Below are 17,103 nucleotides of genomic sequence, written 5' to 3'. Positions count from 1 at the left end.
CCAGTGTTACAAACGTCTCCAAGCAGCAATAAAAGAACGGGACTTGATGTCGTATTTCTAAAAGTCAATTGGCACTGTAAAGCACGATTTCATGTAACGCACTATCCTAATTTATAAGTAAATACTATCCTAATTTCCTGCTGGAATTTGCATTGACTACCAGTAACTGCAACTGGAGTTTGGGTTCTTCACAGCGGAAACGTAATATGCAAGAGCTGCAGGGGAGACATAATTGTCTTTATCCGGTATCAACGATCTGCAATACTGTCACAGTGTCTCCAGGACCACGCCATACTGTTCACAGGACATCAACTTCGCTAAAACGTATTTTTAAGAGTTCTAACGTGCCCAAGACAGAACTTTTAAAATACATGTTCTGTGTCCCGTACCTTTGTAAAGGCAGTTTAAAAACGCGTCTAATTGAGAATAGGCTCAATGACACACATATAATGTTTAAAGGCATGTACCTTGATCTGCCACACTGCGTACTTTTAAGTTTCCACAAAACAGCAATAACAGATGTTTGGAAAAAAAATCTGCGAAACAGACATAAAAGTAGAAAAATGCTAAGCAATGAAAAAGTTCCACAGTCGAAGAACAGATTATCACATCACGAAGAACGAAAACCAGTTACTAATTTGGCTACAATAGCGTAATTCTTAACTATTGGTTGTATAGTCTAGAGTAAATAGAAACCGCCTGGGCAGCGAACAGCAACTTCCGGGATTCGACGAGGTGTGCCAGCACCAGATCGAATCTGCCTCGAGGGTTAACAACGAGGACTGATGAGCCGGCCAACGTGGATGTGGCTTTTAGGCGGTTTCCCACATCCGGCTAGATAAATTACAGGCTGTCACTCTCTTTTCGCCTCAGATAACGCTACGAATATATTTAGAAAACGTTCTCAAATTGAACACGAGATTCCAGAGAAGAGTGCTGGTGTCAGGTAGGACACCAAGCACTAGCTGCCACTAACATTGCCAAAACCCACAAAAGTTTACTCGCCTAGTTCACTAATGAGAACCAGCTAATGAAATTGCATGAAAGTTACGCAAACGACTCATACTCAGGAATCCACACGTATTATAAAAATGCGTGGGTGAGTGTTTACCCTATCTCCTCCTAAACTACTTCACCGATCCATAAAATTTCGGCCGTGCAGGCGCATAAATTCAGCTTTTTCTTCTAATATTTTGGCTGAATATCGTCCAGCCATCTTTTGAGTGAACCGAGGACGGAGAAAGTGCTGGAGCGTTAATCACCTCGGCTCACACTGAAAATGGCTGGACGGTATTCAGCCAAAATATCAGAAGAAGAAGCTGAATTTATGCGGCTGCACACCCGAAATTTTATGGAACAGTCTTTACGCCGCGAAAACATGAAGAATACTGCACCGATTTCCACAATACTTGTAGGGCACACGGTTCAAGAGGTATGACATCATAAACACTAAGAAGATTTAAAAAAACGCCGCATCATGCATGAATATTTAATACGTTTATTCTTTACTACGAAGGCAACCCTACAGTCTAGTCAAGGTTATCTCTGACACCTGGCAACGCTTTTGACAGCTTTCAACTGCGAAGCGCGAACGGCTGTGGGCGAAAACAGTAGCTGTCTATAAAGCTATGAAAAGATGTTGCCATAGAGAATTACAAAATCGCGTTGTAAACACGCAAACAGTTGCGCCTAGCGTACATCAATACTATGTTTCTTAATTTGGATACTGTACTTCTTTTCTCGAATACATGGAAATGAATTTTCTTAGGTGTTACACTACGAACACAGTTAACTTTTTGTTTTATTTTCTGATAGCTTATTGTGAAAGTTAATATCCGGACAATTCCGGGTTTGCAGCTAGTAAACTTAATAAATTACGAAATATAATACAATACCAATAATGGCGTGTATTTACCTTATAATTTGGGAAATAGTAGGTCAAACAAGCATTTTAGCATCTGAAAACCAAAGCTGTTGCGTGGATAGTGCGTCTTCATTTTCCAAATATTTAGTGAACGGTAATGTATCGTCATTTAGCGATTTATGTTCGCAGTATTCCACTGTAGTTTTTAAGCATAATTCGGTACAGAAATTGAGTAATCCCAAATGAATATTTAGGTAATTAGTACTAATTTTAACGGTTGACAATTGCCATCGTTGAGGTTTTCTCTACGCGTTGCTTCTTGATGTCGGACGGAATGTCGGATGCGTTTAAAGATTCCACTAAATGACTGATTGACATTAGAATTATATTAATACCTTTAGCTGCAGACGGACGTTGATATATATCAACGGGGACAGGTGAAAATGTGTGCCCCGACCGGGACTCGAATCCGGTATCTCCTGCTTACATGGCAGACGCTCTGTCTGTCTGAGCCACCGAGGGCACAGAGGATTGTGCGACTGCTGGGACTATTTCGCCCACGCCTCCCGCGAGACCTACATTCTCACCTTGTGCCATATGACCACACACTATATTCGTAATGTCCTACCCCATCACACTCATTACTCATCAAAGACATTCGTACCAAAACCGTAAGAGTTTGGGGAACATGTCTGCATCCGCACAGAAAAAGGTCAAGGCCGGTATTGCTAGAACGATATACTTGTATGGATATGGTGTCTGTTCTTTCAGACATGTACGCCGGTGGTGGTCATGGAAGGCGCCATAACACAATACGTGAATGCCATCCTCCGACCGATAGTGCAACCATATAGGCGGCACATTGGCGAGGCATTCATCTTCACGAACGACAGTTCGCGCACCCATCGTGCACATCATGTGAATGACTTCCTTCAGGAAAACGACATCGCTCGACTAGAGTGACCAGCATGTTCTTCAGAAATGAACCTATTGAACATGCTTGGGATAGATTGAATGGCTACTTATGAACGACGTGACCCTACCAAGCACTCTAAGGGATCTACGCTGAATCGCCATTGAGGAGTGTGGCAATCTGGACCAACAGTGCCTTGATGAACTTGTGGATATTATGCCACAATGAATACAGGCATTCATCAATGCAAGAGAACGTGCTACTGAGTATTAGAGGTACCGGTGTGTACAGGAGTCTCGACCACTACCTCCGATGGTCTCGCTGTATGTTGGTACAAAATGCAATGTGTAGTTTTCATGAGCAATAAAAAGAGCGGAAGTGATGTTTATATTGATCTCTATTCCAATTTTCTGTAGAGGTTCCATAACTCTCGGAACCGAGGTGATGCAAAACTTTTTTTGATGTGTGTATTTGCGACGCAAAGCAGCAAGGCCTACAACGAAGCTGTTGCGAACTCCCAGCTTCAGCAGAGGCATTACAAACGATCCTTTGATACGCTTCTTGAACGGCACTATGGAAGATATATCGGTGTCGACATAACATTAAACTCTATCATCCAATTTTTACATCTTATAGGTATCTCATCTGGCCCTGAAGCCCTTCCGCAACCAAGTGATGGTAGCTGCTTTTCAATTCCGCGATCGGTTATCTCAGTATCCGCCATTTCCGTAAGGTTCGACGGTCCCTGTCCATCAGTACATGTGACCTGACTGGTTTGGCAGTTCTTGTTCTTTCGCGTATCCTGTTCATAATCGGTTCACTTGCAGTCGATGTGGGCAGCTTGAGAAGGGTTGAAATTTCCGCGATGGATTTGTTAATCAAACGATATCCAATGACTAATCCACGTTTGAAGATACTGAGCTGTGCTGACCGATTCATTCTGCTGTTACTGATTCTCTGCTGACGACACAATACTTTCGGTTCCTTCCACACTGGAGGATCCATCTCTGGCGACATATAGCGGTCTACTCCGCATTACGTAGGAGTGTCTGCATACTTCTGATCAGATGGTGTGCACCAGTACATACAATAACAAATTTAATGTTACTATTCGTTTCGATGGAGCCAGATTATGACGACTGTATATAGCGACGTCGTGATCGTATGACTTTCATTCCCTTTTGACCTTGTTTTTGCGGTTCATTCCTTCAAATCCTCCTCGAATTCTATGTCATGTATGATGAAAAAATATCGCAATTCAGAGTGTCTTTTATGTGATCCGTGTCAATTTTATACTGCAGTTTAATTTCCATATTTTAGTTTGCGCTCACAGAAACAATAGTTATAATAATAATACTGCTTCTTTTCCTTTAAATGAAGGCAGAAAATGGTAGGCCTATGGGTAATTTAACATTACAAGAAAATATTTTATTTCATGCCCCAATTAAGTATTCAGAGTTTTTAAACACGCCGTTGTTCTTCAAGGAAGCAAGGAAAAAAGTACGTAAGATAATTTGGTAGTCGGATTAGCATCGATAGCGAGGGTTGGTGTATGTGTGTGTGTGGGGGGGGGGGGAGGGGCGGGGGCGTGCACGTGAGCCCCTCTCGCTGTCCTCACCCTTTCTCTGACGTCGTAATAAACATTTTCCATGTTTGTTTCCTTGGTTTAGAAGCCTTGCTTCCATTCTACACTGCGCAACAGAATTAAAGGATCAATTTTTCGAAACTCGGTAATTCTGCATCTACATCTCCATACATACTCCGCAATCCACCATACGGTGCGTGGCGGAGGGTACCTCGTACCACAACTAGCATCTTCTCTCCCTGTTGCACTCCATAAGAGAACGAGGGAAAAATGTCTGCCTATATGCCTCTGTACGAGCCCTAATCTCTCTTATCTTATCTTTGTGGTCTTTCCGCGAAATGTAAGTTGGCGGTAGTAAAATTGAACTAGCGATTCACGAAAAGAACGCATCCTTTCCTCCAGAGACTCCCACCCGAGTTCCTGAAGCATTTCCGTAACACTCGCGTGATGATCAAACCTACCAGTAACAGATCTAGCAGCCCGCCTCTGAATTGCTTCTATGTCCTCCCTCAATCCGACCTGATAGGGACCCCAAAAGCTCGAGCAGTACTCAAGAATAGGTCGTATTAGTGTTTTATAAGCAGTCTCCTTTACAGATGAACCACATCTTCCCAAAATTCTACCAATGAACCGATGACGACTATCCGCATTTCCCACAACTGCCATTACATGCTTCTCCCACTTCAAATCGCTCCCATTCCGTCGTTTAAGTTTGAAATTTCGTGCAAAGGTGTCTACTACCTTCCTCAGTAACGGCGCAAAAGTGTGGCGCCCTGCGATGTCACCCTTGGGCTTGACAACAGCAAGGTGTCGACAAGTGGGATGGTTCAAATGGCTCTGAGCACTATGGGACTCAACTGCTGTGGTCATCAGTCCCCTAGAACTTAGAACTACTTAAACCTAACTAACCTAAGGACATCACACACATCCATGCCCGAGGCAGGATTCGAACCTGCGACCGTAGCAGTCTCACGGTTCCGGACTGCGAGCCTAGAACCGCGAGACCACCGCGGCCGGCTCGACAAGTGGGAGAAAAGAGCCAGACCTCAGAAGTTCCCGCCACGTGAAAAGTTGGTTAAGGAGGTGACATTGGCACCAAATTTCACCAAAATTATGTCCAGCGCCACCGTGAACGTATCACACAACGGGACGTTTGCCACAGCCCCTCTTACCCAAATTTGACCTCTTCTATTGACGCCTCTGCGATGGAGGTCAGCACCTTGACGCAAAATGTTGAAATCACGCGGATTTCTTATGGGTGGTCGAGAAGAACATGTGAGACACACGGAAACGGAAACACATCTCGAAGTGGCATAATGGACGTCAATGAAACCATCCTTTTCCTTTGGACATTGAGTTCCACACATTAGGCGGTGGCAAACAGCAGCTTGGAGTGCGGCGAGCAAAGGGAAGACGTTCTTGGCAACATTTCGCACTATTGACACCTACTGGGTGATACAAACTTTCTTGACGGACAACATTTGGGCTGTAGCCTTATTCATTGTGATCTCACACTGTGAAATGGAGCGCGGTCGCAAATGTTGCTCTCCTATACAGGGTGGCAGGACTAGGACCATTCAAAACCATTCGAAGAAAGCTGAAGATGATCTGGAGCAGCAAAGTCTCCTTGCGCTTTTTCAGTGCTCATGTTTCACGCCCTTCTGTGGAGTGATTACGGAGGTGTGCGACATTGACAGATGCGTGAATAAAACAGCAAAGGGTCCCTGTAAGATACCCAGTTCTGCAAAACCATCAGTGGCACCCGCCCCCGTTTATTGACAATTTTAAAGATGTACCTTTCCATAGAAAGCCTGCAACATACTCTTGACCCCTTGCAGATAGGCAACTAATGACACACCTTCGACCATTTGACTGTCTGCAGGCAAGTAGGAATATAAATAATGAGATTAATACTGTCAGTACTTGTACTGCTGCTGCTGGGGTTGATCAAAACTGTTTTACAAGTATTCCATTTTAGGTTGTACGCAAACGACCTGCCAAATATGAGCCGAATCGGTTGGCTGTGTCTGAGGCTTTCCCCGTGTTAGATGGCCTCTACGCCCCAGAGTGTGGATAGCGATTATCGCCAAAAAAGTCGACAACTGCTGCTGTGTCGTCACTGACCAGTTTTCGGATACCTCAAACAGAATAAAATAAACGACAGTACTATAATAACAAATTTATTAAAAATTGTACCGCTGTTTGAAGGTAAGGATGTATACTAGCTTAAGAAAAAAATAGTCTTTTAGCAGCTAGAAAACCAAATGTCGGAAAATTGACTCACGTTCCGTTACACCAGCCGTCGTCTACTTTCATCCGAGGCCAGTGTGTAGCTCCGCGGTCTAAGGCACTGCAGTCATGGGCTGTGCGGCTGGTCCCGGCGGAGGTTCGAGTCCTCCCTCGGGCATGGGCGTGTGTGTGTTTGTCCTTAGGTTAATTTAGATTAAGTAGGGACTGATGACCTTAGCAGTTAAGTCCCATAAGATTTCACGCACATTTGAACATTTCTTTGTAGCTCCGCCGTGTAAGCGCTTGCAGAGCGAGCAGCAGACGATAGTGTTGACTGTGTGTGTCTTGTGTTGCAGGAGGCGATGGCGAGCGCGGCGGACAGCGGCCGCGGCACGCTGCCCTCCGACGGCGGCTCGCCGCCCCCGCCGCCGCCGCCCAACCTCAGCGCCGCCCCCGCAAAGGTCAGTACAAGCACTAAACTCTATACCAGCGACCGTCAAACTGCAGTGTGAGGGCTGCTTTCAGCCCGAATCAAGCGTTCGGGCAGCCCGTGACTCTCGGCCGTATTTTTAATAGCATACTTCTAACAACTGACATCAGAATCAAAAAGCGTTAAATAAGCTTCTTAAAGAATGTATATTTCTTGTTCAGTAACAAACAAAAATACAGAGATAGTAATGATTATAGATGTGCTTAACTTTAGTTAAGGTTAGTGATTTCGGCGCTGTACTAAGTAAAGTTTGCCACTTACGTCAGGGGCAGAATGGTACGCAGAGCGGCCACTTCAAGATCAATAGAAGTGAGAGGGAAAGTGTTTTATTGTATGTCTTTCAAAGCTCACGAATGTACGAAACTAGCACCGATTAGCTACTACGGAAGTAACAAGGATTCGTGAATGTGCGTTGTACAGACAGTCATCTTCAAATGTGGTATATATTTGAAGCAAGTAATATGAACTCTAATTAAGACTGTTGTAATAAACAGCGATCAGTAAAAAAATGACATTTAAAGCATCTAGTAAACATTTGTGATTGTGTCTCATATTTCAGCTATTGTTATTAACAATAAGATCGGTACTGGAGTTACCGTAACGGGTCAAGACGGGTAAAGTGACCACTGCTAATTTTTGGCTCTAAACAAGGCTGCTGGCTGGTAAGAAGTGGTCGCATTAGTTATAATGTACACCATCACTGTTGTCAGAGAGACTAACAGGTAAGTTGTTCCGTTGTTTTGGGGTAATTTTTTTCCGAGTCTTCTGATGTAAGGCAAGTCATTTATAGTACCCTTGTCACCTCACTTGTATGGAGATTAATAATTTTTTACAGTTCCAGTGGTTTAAGCAACGTCATTGGCCAACAGATGTAGATCCTTGTTTTCATTTCAGTTTGACAGTTTCTTCTAGCGATTACTAATGCCGTGATACCATCCGATCGGGATAAATGGCCACACTACATCCACAAAGGTAGCCAAGGTCTTCACGCCAATAAGAATTAATTGCAAAGAGCACTAATAGTGCAACAAACAAAACTAACTTCTAAATCCTTTATATATAAACAGCTACTGTCCGCCATTCTTTTGTGGCAATTTCGAATCAGTTACATTCTTTAAAACAGTCTCTAGCCTATTATATTTGGCATAATACGAAAATCTGATTGAAAACGGTTTCCTGCAGCCACTTGTTATTGTTTAAGATACTAGGATGTAAGGACACCTAGAAAATGCACCTGCAAGTCAGAAGAGCAAACATGGGATCCTGTCCTGTTGCGATAGTACTGGCCACAGTATCCGGTTAGGTACGGAAAACTGGACGCTATGTAAGTCTTCAGAAATATTCATGTAGTTCCAGTCTATTACTTTTTTCCACTTAAATATGTGTGGTGTGATACCTCATAATATTCAGATTGTACCAGTAACAATGGTTTTGTGAAATTTCTCTTTTCTGAGTGGTACTTTCGTGCCTCTCACACCTCTCCCCGTTTCTTAAGCGGCCCGAGGTGTCAATATTAGCTCTTAAAAGAAAAATGTTTGACGACCACTGTTCTATACTCTACTTTGTATACTGCCCATGGACATGAGGTTAGCTTGGGGTCCACAGGAAACACCGCTTATTATGATAAATCGGGCGTCGTTGCTGGGTTACTGGCGCTAAGGGTGCACCAATAGCATATTTAAATATAGAAGCGACAAAGTTCCATGCGGGAAATATCGTTGTATTTCCTTCAAACATTTTGATTACTCCCGTAAAACTACTCTCAAACAAGTTGTAGTTCTCCGAAAAGTCACATTATCACGTGCATACTTATTTTAATCACTCAACTCCCGATAGAATGTACTCAAAGTTCCTTTCAAGACACTCCATACTAACTGAGTGTCCTAAGCTGTAACATTACACTGTCGTTAAGTCCATGTGGGCATTCTCAAAGTAAATTTTCGAATGTTACGCACTATGCATTTTCTGTTCGACGCAAATGTTTTTCTGGACTTGCATTACATTGTTACACAAAGATGTAGTAATGTATCAAATTTTCGGGACAAAGGAAAATATCTTATCAGAGCACAGCATGTTGTCATTCTCTATTTTAACTCTGGAGATCTCAATGGAATTTCAAGTTTTCTGTCTCTATATCGAGCGCTTTTATTATTTCGAAATACGGAAAACATTTGTAAGAAGCAGTCAAATAAAAAGGTACGAAACGGCGTAACAACTGAACCACTCGAATATTCATATGCCGCTTTGAGATAATGTAATGAGAAATCTTGGAAACGGAACCACCTCCCCCTAAGAAGTTTAAAGCTGTTCCCTCAGCAGGGGAAAAACTATTAACAGTGACGTGTACCGTGAGACACTCCGTAACCTACACAAGTGCATCAAGAGAAAACGACCTGGGCTGCTCACGGAGGCAGTGATCCTGCTTGACGATAACGTCTTCAAGATCACAAAAATTGTAATGTCCAAGTTCAAGTGCTATCAGATTAAGCATCCAGCGGTACATTCGCCCTACGACTCCCATGTATTTGGGCCACTAAAAAAATCTTCACAGTGGAGGACTGGCTTCGGCTCGTGAAACGGTGGGAGAGTTGTGCTCGAACCTCTGGTGATCGTCGTTGATAACGACTTTAATTATATCCACGCTGTTGTTTCGTATGCTTCCTTTTGATCACTCATCATATAAATGTAATTGCTTTTATTTCAGAATGTTAGGAGGAACACGTTTACAGTATTTTTTGATAGTGAACAACATTTTACGATCTCCGCTTTGTTCAGAATCGCACAACGTCTTGTGCAATCTTCATATTGATTGGTCAGCTCCCTGGCTCTCTTAATCGAACACAAGCAAAGAGGCTAAAAAGCAACACTGCGCCGCCCTTGCTTCATTGCAAGTGTTCTAACAACGTTGCTACCCCAAAGGACATTAATAATCTACCCAGTGTTACGTCTTACCTGTGGAAGGAATGTGGAGCAACCAGTGGAAACATATTGGTAATGTCATAACACGGGAGTGTTTATTCCTGTCGCTAAAGGTATGTGCTAATCATTCCATTCCATTCTTTTGTGGTAGATGCTCCATCAAAAACAGAAAGAGGTACCAGCAGAGCATTTTCACTGGTTTGCAGAGCAGCACCCAAAACTCCACTCAGCAACCCTTTTTGTGCGCTGTCACCTCCATTGCCTCCAACCCCAAGAATGCCACAGAACGACCGAGATAGTTTCTTCGGGCCGCTTCTTTTTGGTCCATCCGCCTGGCCGTCTTCTCGGGCGGAACGCGACTTGTACGCTCAGGGGAGCATCACGAACAGACGTCCGCCGCTGTGACTCCCCAACCGACGTCAGTCCACTGGTCCGTGCTTTTTCCTCCACCACCTGCGGAGAACGATGTAGATCACCGAGTCGGCGCAGCTGTGTGGTCTAGCGAGCAGCTGCCCTACTGAGCAGCTGTCGGTTCCAGCAACTCCGCATTCCTAATGGTCAAGTAAACTCAGTATTTTTTCCAACAACTTGGACCAGATAATTTCACGTTTCAGAGTACATGTTTGGCCCTGAAATGTCTTTTGACCTGGTTAGTATCTTGGGTCTAGAGACACGTCACTTGTGTTACGTAACTGTTCAGGATTTGTTTTAGTTACAAATCTGTGAACTACTATCATAAGGAAATAAACACCATTTAGTTATTTAAAGTGCTGCCTTGCAAATAAAGATTCCTGACTGCATAATCTCACAGTTAAAAATAAGGCGGATACCAGCAACATGAGCGGTTAAAGCGCCATAGGGCGCCAACAAATTATTATCGCGAGTAATGCAACTACGATGTGGGTATACGAGGCGTGCGAAAATGTTTTCTCTTAATATGTGCTTTCTTTCTATTGATATGGCGAAAATATTAAGTTTGACTGTGCGTGTCCCCTTTGTTTCAGCGTGTAACCTCCTCCCTCCTAATCGGCCTACTGGATTGCTATATAACTGACCGTGATCGCATATGCCTAATGAAATTTTACAGTAAGGCTAACGTTACCGAAGGAAAATAACATCGGTTAGATGGAGCAAAGTGTATTACAGACTCTTGTGAAGGAAGAATTTATTCTAAATTTAAGCTAAATAATGATTATAATTTTGGATTCTCGGCGGGGTCAGGGATTTTCTCTGCCTCCTGATGACTGGGTGTTGTGTGATGTCCTTAGGCTAGTTAGGTTTAAGGGGTTTTAAGTTCTAGGGGAGTGATGACCATAGATGTTAAGTCCCATAGTGCTCAGAGCCATTTGAAACATTTTTTTATAATTTTGAAATGGATGGGATATAGTGCAATCCCTCACGAACCACACACGGGGCAAAAGTGTACCACGTAATATTCCTATTTACTACAAAGATTACGGATAATACAAAGACAACACTGATTAGCTAAAAAGGGGATAATTAAACAGTCGCCAGACCGCTAGGGCAATGAATCTTAGGAAAGGTAATGGCAAAGAAATTGAAGCAATAATCTCTGGCGTGGCAGCAGAAAGTTATCACGCTTTTCCACAGCTCAACAGTTCACGGGAAAATAAAGGAATCACAAAGCACTGAAGTCGCAGTAACTTATTCTGAAATACTAAATTTTGAATGTAAAATTAGATGGATTTACTATTTAAACAAATGTAAATAAAACTTTGTTATTTAAAAAAATTATTTTCCGTAACATCAGTGTAACAAAATACAAAATTTAGAAAAGGGCAAACAATATGTTTTAGATTATTCGAAGACTGAACTGAAATTTCTTTAAGCAAATGAGCAACTGATTTTACTTTAAAATAAAATATATACCAAGTCAGCAGAAGTCACTCCCTAAGCTAAATAGAGAATGCTACTATAGAAATGTAGTGGAAATGCATTCAGTGACAAATCTGAAGCCCTCAGTTATGCAAGTTTGTGTGTGCAATGATGTGAATGCAGCGAAAATTCAAAGATATAGTAGCAACAGCAATTGAGATATTCATACCTCATAAATTGGTAAGAGATGGAACGGATCCCCCGTGGTACACAAAAAAGGTCCGAACACTGTTGCAGAGGCAACGGAAAAAGCATGCGAAGTTCAGAAATCCTGAAGATGGGCTAAAATTTAAAGACGCGCGAAATTTGGCACGTACTTCTATGCGAGATGCCTTTAATAGGTTCCACAACGAAACATTGTCTCGAAATTTGGTAGAAAATCGGAAGAAATTCTGGTCGTATGTAAAGTACACATGCGGCAAGACGCAGTCAATACCTTCGCTGCGCAGTGCCGATGGTACTGTTATCGACGACTGTGCCGCTAAAGCGGAGTTATTGAACGCAGTTTTCCGAAATTCCTTCACCAGGGAAGACGAATGGAATATTCCAGAATTTGAAACACGAACATCTGCTAGCATGAGTTTCTTAGAAGTAGATACCTTAGGGGTTGCGAAGCAACTCAAATCGCTTGATACGGGCAAGTCTTCAGGTCCAGATTGTATACCGATTAGGTTCCTTTCAGATTACGCTGATACTATAGCTCCCTACTTAGCACTCATATACAACCGCTCGCTCACCGATAGATCTGTACCTACAGATTGGGAAATTGCGCAGGTCGCACCAGTGTTCAAGAAGGGTAGTAGGAGTAATCCATTTAACTACAGACCTATATCATTGACGTCGGTTTGCAGTAGGGTTTTGGAGCATATGCTGTATTCAAACATTATGAATCACCTCGAAGGGAACGATCTATTGACACGTAATCAGCATGGCTTCAGAAAACATCGCTCTTGTGCAACGCAGCTAGCTCTTTATTCGCACGAAGTAATGGCCGCTATCGACAGGGGATCTCAAGTTGATTCCGTATTTCTAGATTTCCGGAAAGCTTTTGACACCGTTCCTCACAAGCTACTTCTAATCAAGCTGCGGAGCTATGGGGTATCGTCTCAGTTGTGCGACTGGATTCGTGATTTCCTGTCAGGAAGGTCGCAGTTCGTAGTAATAGACGGCAAATCATCGAGTAAAACTGAAGTGATATCAGGTGTTCCCCAGGGAAGCGTCCTGGGACCGCTACTGTTCCTGATCTATATAAATGACCTGGGTGACAATCTGAGCAGTTGTCTTAGACTGTTCGCAGATGATGCTGTAATTTACCATCTAGTAAGGTCATCCGAAGACCAGTATCAGCTGCAAAGCGATTTAGAAAAGATTGCTGTATGGTGTGTCAGGTGGCAGTTGACGCTAAATAACGAAAAGTGTGAGATGATCCACATGAGTTCCAAAAGAAATCCGTTGGAATTCGATTACTCGATAAATAGTACAATTCTCAAGGCTGTCAATTCAACTAAGTACCTGGGTGTTAAAATTACGAACAACTTCAGTTGGAAGGACCACATAGATAATATTGTCGGGAAGGCGAGCCAAAGGTTGCGTTTCATTGGCAGGACACTTAGAAGATGCAACAAGTCCACTAAAGAGACAGCTTACACTACGCTCGTTCGTCCTCTGTTAGAATATTGCTGCGCGGTGTGGGATCCTTACCAGGTGGGATTGACGGAGGACATCGAGAGGGTGCAAAGAAGGGCAGCTCGTTTTGTATTATCGCGTTATAGGGGAGAGAGTGTAGCAGATATGATACACGAGTTGGGATGGAAGTCATTACAGCATAGACGTTTTTCGTCGCGGCGAGACCTTTTTACGAAATTTCAGTCACCAACTTTCTCTTCCGAATGCGAAAATATTTTGTTGAGCCCAACCTACATAGGTAGGAATGATCATCAAAATAAAATAAGAGAAATCAGAGCTCGAACAGAAAGGTTTAGGTGTTCGTTTTTCCCGCTCGCTGTTCGGGAGTGGAATAGTAGAGAGATAGTATGATTGTGGTTCGATGAACCCTCTGCCAAGCACTTAAATGTGAATTGCAGAGTAGTCATGTAGATGTAGATGTAGAACTACAAACGTTGTCTGCTGGACGAAAACTATGGAAACAAGTGCTCTAAACCGAGATTTCACGATAACTAATGGGTAAAAAAAGCAGCACATGTTGTAACGGAAGCATGAAAGCCGTCTGATAATAATTCGAAACCGGTAACGGTACCCTTTGATGAAGGAATTTAAAATAAATTTGTGGCTGGTTGCTCTGTCAACACCATCAACAAAATGAAGTGACAACCTGTTGGTGAAAGCACTACCACTGGCGCATCTAAAACTCGTCAGCTAGCACACGGAGGCAATGTTAAACGCATTTCAAACCGCACGTAGGGAAACGCCGGCGACGTGCTCCAGGCGTTGCCGCAGAACGTGACCAGCGGCGCGACGCGAGCACGTCTGCCAGGCTACCACGCCTGCCACTGACGTGATGGACGCGCTTCAGAGGCGGCGCCGCACTCGATACGGTTTCGAGGTCTATGCGAGAAGACTGGCTGCAGGAACGTCTGCTGCTCGTGCCAGCAGCGTCGGCAACGCCCCTTACGGTGGGAGGTGCGTCAGGGACGGTGAATGTCGCAGTAGCTTTGATCATGAAGTTAACGCCCTCCTTAGCAGATGCAGAAGTCAGAGGCATCTGCGCCCAGCTGATCGAGAGAGTTATAGCAATGTTTGGACAGCCGCAGTGGCCGAGCGTTTCTAGGCGCTTCAGGTTGGAACCACGCGACCGCTACGGTCGCAGGTTCGAATCCTGCCTCGGGCATGGATGTGTGTGATATCCTTAGTTTAGTTGGGTTTAAGTAGTTCTAAGTTCTATGGAACTCATGACCTCAGATGTTAAGTGTCACAGTGCTCAGAGCCATTTGAACCATAGCAATGTCTGCAAAACTATTCAGAAAAAGATGAGTCTAGTCATCGTCCACTGAGATGGCGTTCCTCGAGGAAGTGTTATAGGCGCTCTGTTGATCCTGATCTACATAAACATATAAACGATTTAGTAGACAATCTCAGCAACCAAAAGGAATCCGCTAATTTTCGGTTACGCGATACATCACACAAGTCTAAAGGTTATAAATTTAGCTCAAATAGGAACGAGCACATAGATAATGTTGTGGGTAAAGCAAATCAATGACAGCGATTTTTTGGCAGAACACTTAGAAAACGCAGCAGATCTACCAAAGAGAAAGAAGTAAAAACAATTTCAAACAGTTAAAATGTTCCAAAAAACCTTGGTAACCGTTTTACCTGTTAATAATTCCTTTATTACATCATGATACACGACTGGTTTCGCGACCATTTAGTCGTGCCCTCAAGTCTATTCGTCTATGAACAATACATTGAGAATTAGGAAGTATAATGATAAAAATAACGCTATTAAACCAAAAACATAAGGGAACATACTCACATAACTAATTCAACATTTTGTAATTAAATTAAACTGCGTAAAATAAAATCCTTTTTTAAATTTGGTTTTTAAGTAGTGATTCATGGAGTCATCAACTTATATTTACACCAGCACGGATAATGTAAATACACAAATTTACAAATACCAGCCCTCTTACGTTACATTAGAAAGTAACTTACAGACGAATTAAAAATGACTTGTACTGGTAGTAGCACGATTACAGATGCCCACAGAGGGCAGTTCTTTTTTAGCGGATATTGCACCAGTTAACTTGTAGTATCATGTACAACGTGTTTTCAATAATTGGCGAAAAACCGCAGGGAACGGTCCCTGAGGGTCTAAGGATCGAAAGAAGCCGTACTAACACACGGCCGGAAATGCGTTGCTAGGGATGTATGACCACTTGCAGATGGACATGGGAGGTGTTAAACGCTGTAGAATGTGACCCTGGTACCACCACCAGGTAAGTGGCACGCCAGTATGGGATAAAATAGACGACCGTGTGGGACGTTCTCTACAACTGCCACTAACCATGTCTCTTACGACGTGAGCAGACCTTACTTGCCTTGTTACTTGCCTCCGCGGCGACGGTTCTGTCACTCGTCCGTGACACGGAACCCCACTGTGCTGCGATTTTTATCATTCACCCTTTACGACGGATGGTATGGTCAACCTTCGTAACACCTTTGGTCTACGGAGAATCCCTAAGGGTTGGTGGCAGTGAGCCATAAGCACCGTTTCAGCCTAAGTGTGTGGGTAGCGATTATTGGAGGCCGCCTCTTGAGCGTCGAGCTAAAGCACTACTAGTAAACACAAAACCTTCACACTTGCCTGGTGTATTCTCATGTGTTCTCTCAATCACTGAAATCTACACCGTCAAAGATCTGTTTCCCCCGCCTTCGATTTGGCCTCCTTCCCTTGGAACGCATTTCCTGTCACAGGTCCATGTGATCTTTTTTGTTGTTTAACCGCCTGTATGCGGTTTTTAGGCGGTTTCCCACATTCAACTAGATAAATACCGGCCTGTCATCCACGTCCCACCTTACACAGTCTACCAACTACCAAAACATTTAGGAAACGTGCTCACAATCGAGTATGAGATTTACTCTAGGCGGAGACAAATTCTGTCGTGGGCGAGGTGGTGACGTCAGGGAGAGCATCCGGCTGTCACCAGCACTGCTTCAACACACAAAACAATGCCGACCTCGCAGAGAAACGGGAAAGGCGAAGGAGGAGAATGTTAATAAGAAGATCCCGCGCGGCTGCTTATTTCTCATTCAGCACTCTTTTGGAACCCAACTGACGGTAAGTTATCATTGACAATAGCCATCCCGACGCTCGCACCCTCTACGCTCACTAGCAGTAAATCCATGTCGGTGAACAGAGGTCTTATAGAGTCACGAAGATTGACGGAATGAGGGTCCTTCTTGCTGGTGAGTTGGTAGGGAGCAAATAATTTCACTGGAATAACAACTCGGAATGTAATGCAACACAGTCACTGATAGTACAGCACGGCAAAATTAACAGAAAATTAAAAAGAAACACTATGTGCTCCTGGTTTTGGTGCATTTTTCAGTACTAGGGAGTTATGGGTAGATACACTCCTGGAAATTGAAATAAGAACACCGTGAATTCATTGTCCCAGGAAGGGGAAACTTAATTGACACATTCCTGGGGTCAGATACATCACATGATCACACTGACAGAACCAAATGCA

At 43.4% G+C, this 17,103-nt stretch overlaps 1 protein-coding gene across 5 annotated transcripts in view; it reads left to right on the top strand.

Annotated features, from left to right (window-relative positions):
* Positions 1 to 17,103, top strand: part of LOC126342775 (leucine zipper putative tumor suppressor 2-like) — a 1,028,822-nt gene that overhangs the window by 615,454 nt on the left and 396,265 nt on the right. For all 5 annotated transcript variants that reach the window (XM_050001884.1, XM_050001885.1, XM_050001887.1 and 2 more), the window contains one exon: positions 6,948 to 7,052. In XM_050001884.1, the coding sequence (XP_049857841.1) occupies positions 6,954 to 7,052 (99 nt within the window). In that variant the 5' untranslated portion in view covers positions 6,948 to 6,953. The remainder of the gene's footprint in view (positions 1 to 6,947; positions 7,053 to 17,103) is intronic.

The sequence above is a fragment of the Schistocerca gregaria genome, chromosome 1 (genome assembly GCF_023897955.1).
Source record: "Schistocerca gregaria isolate iqSchGreg1 chromosome 1, iqSchGreg1.2, whole genome shotgun sequence".
NCBI lineage: Eukaryota > Metazoa > Arthropoda > Insecta > Orthoptera > Acrididae > Schistocerca > Schistocerca gregaria.
The sequence above is the reverse complement of the archived record's forward strand: the minus strand, read 5'-3'. Positions and strand labels throughout refer to the sequence as shown.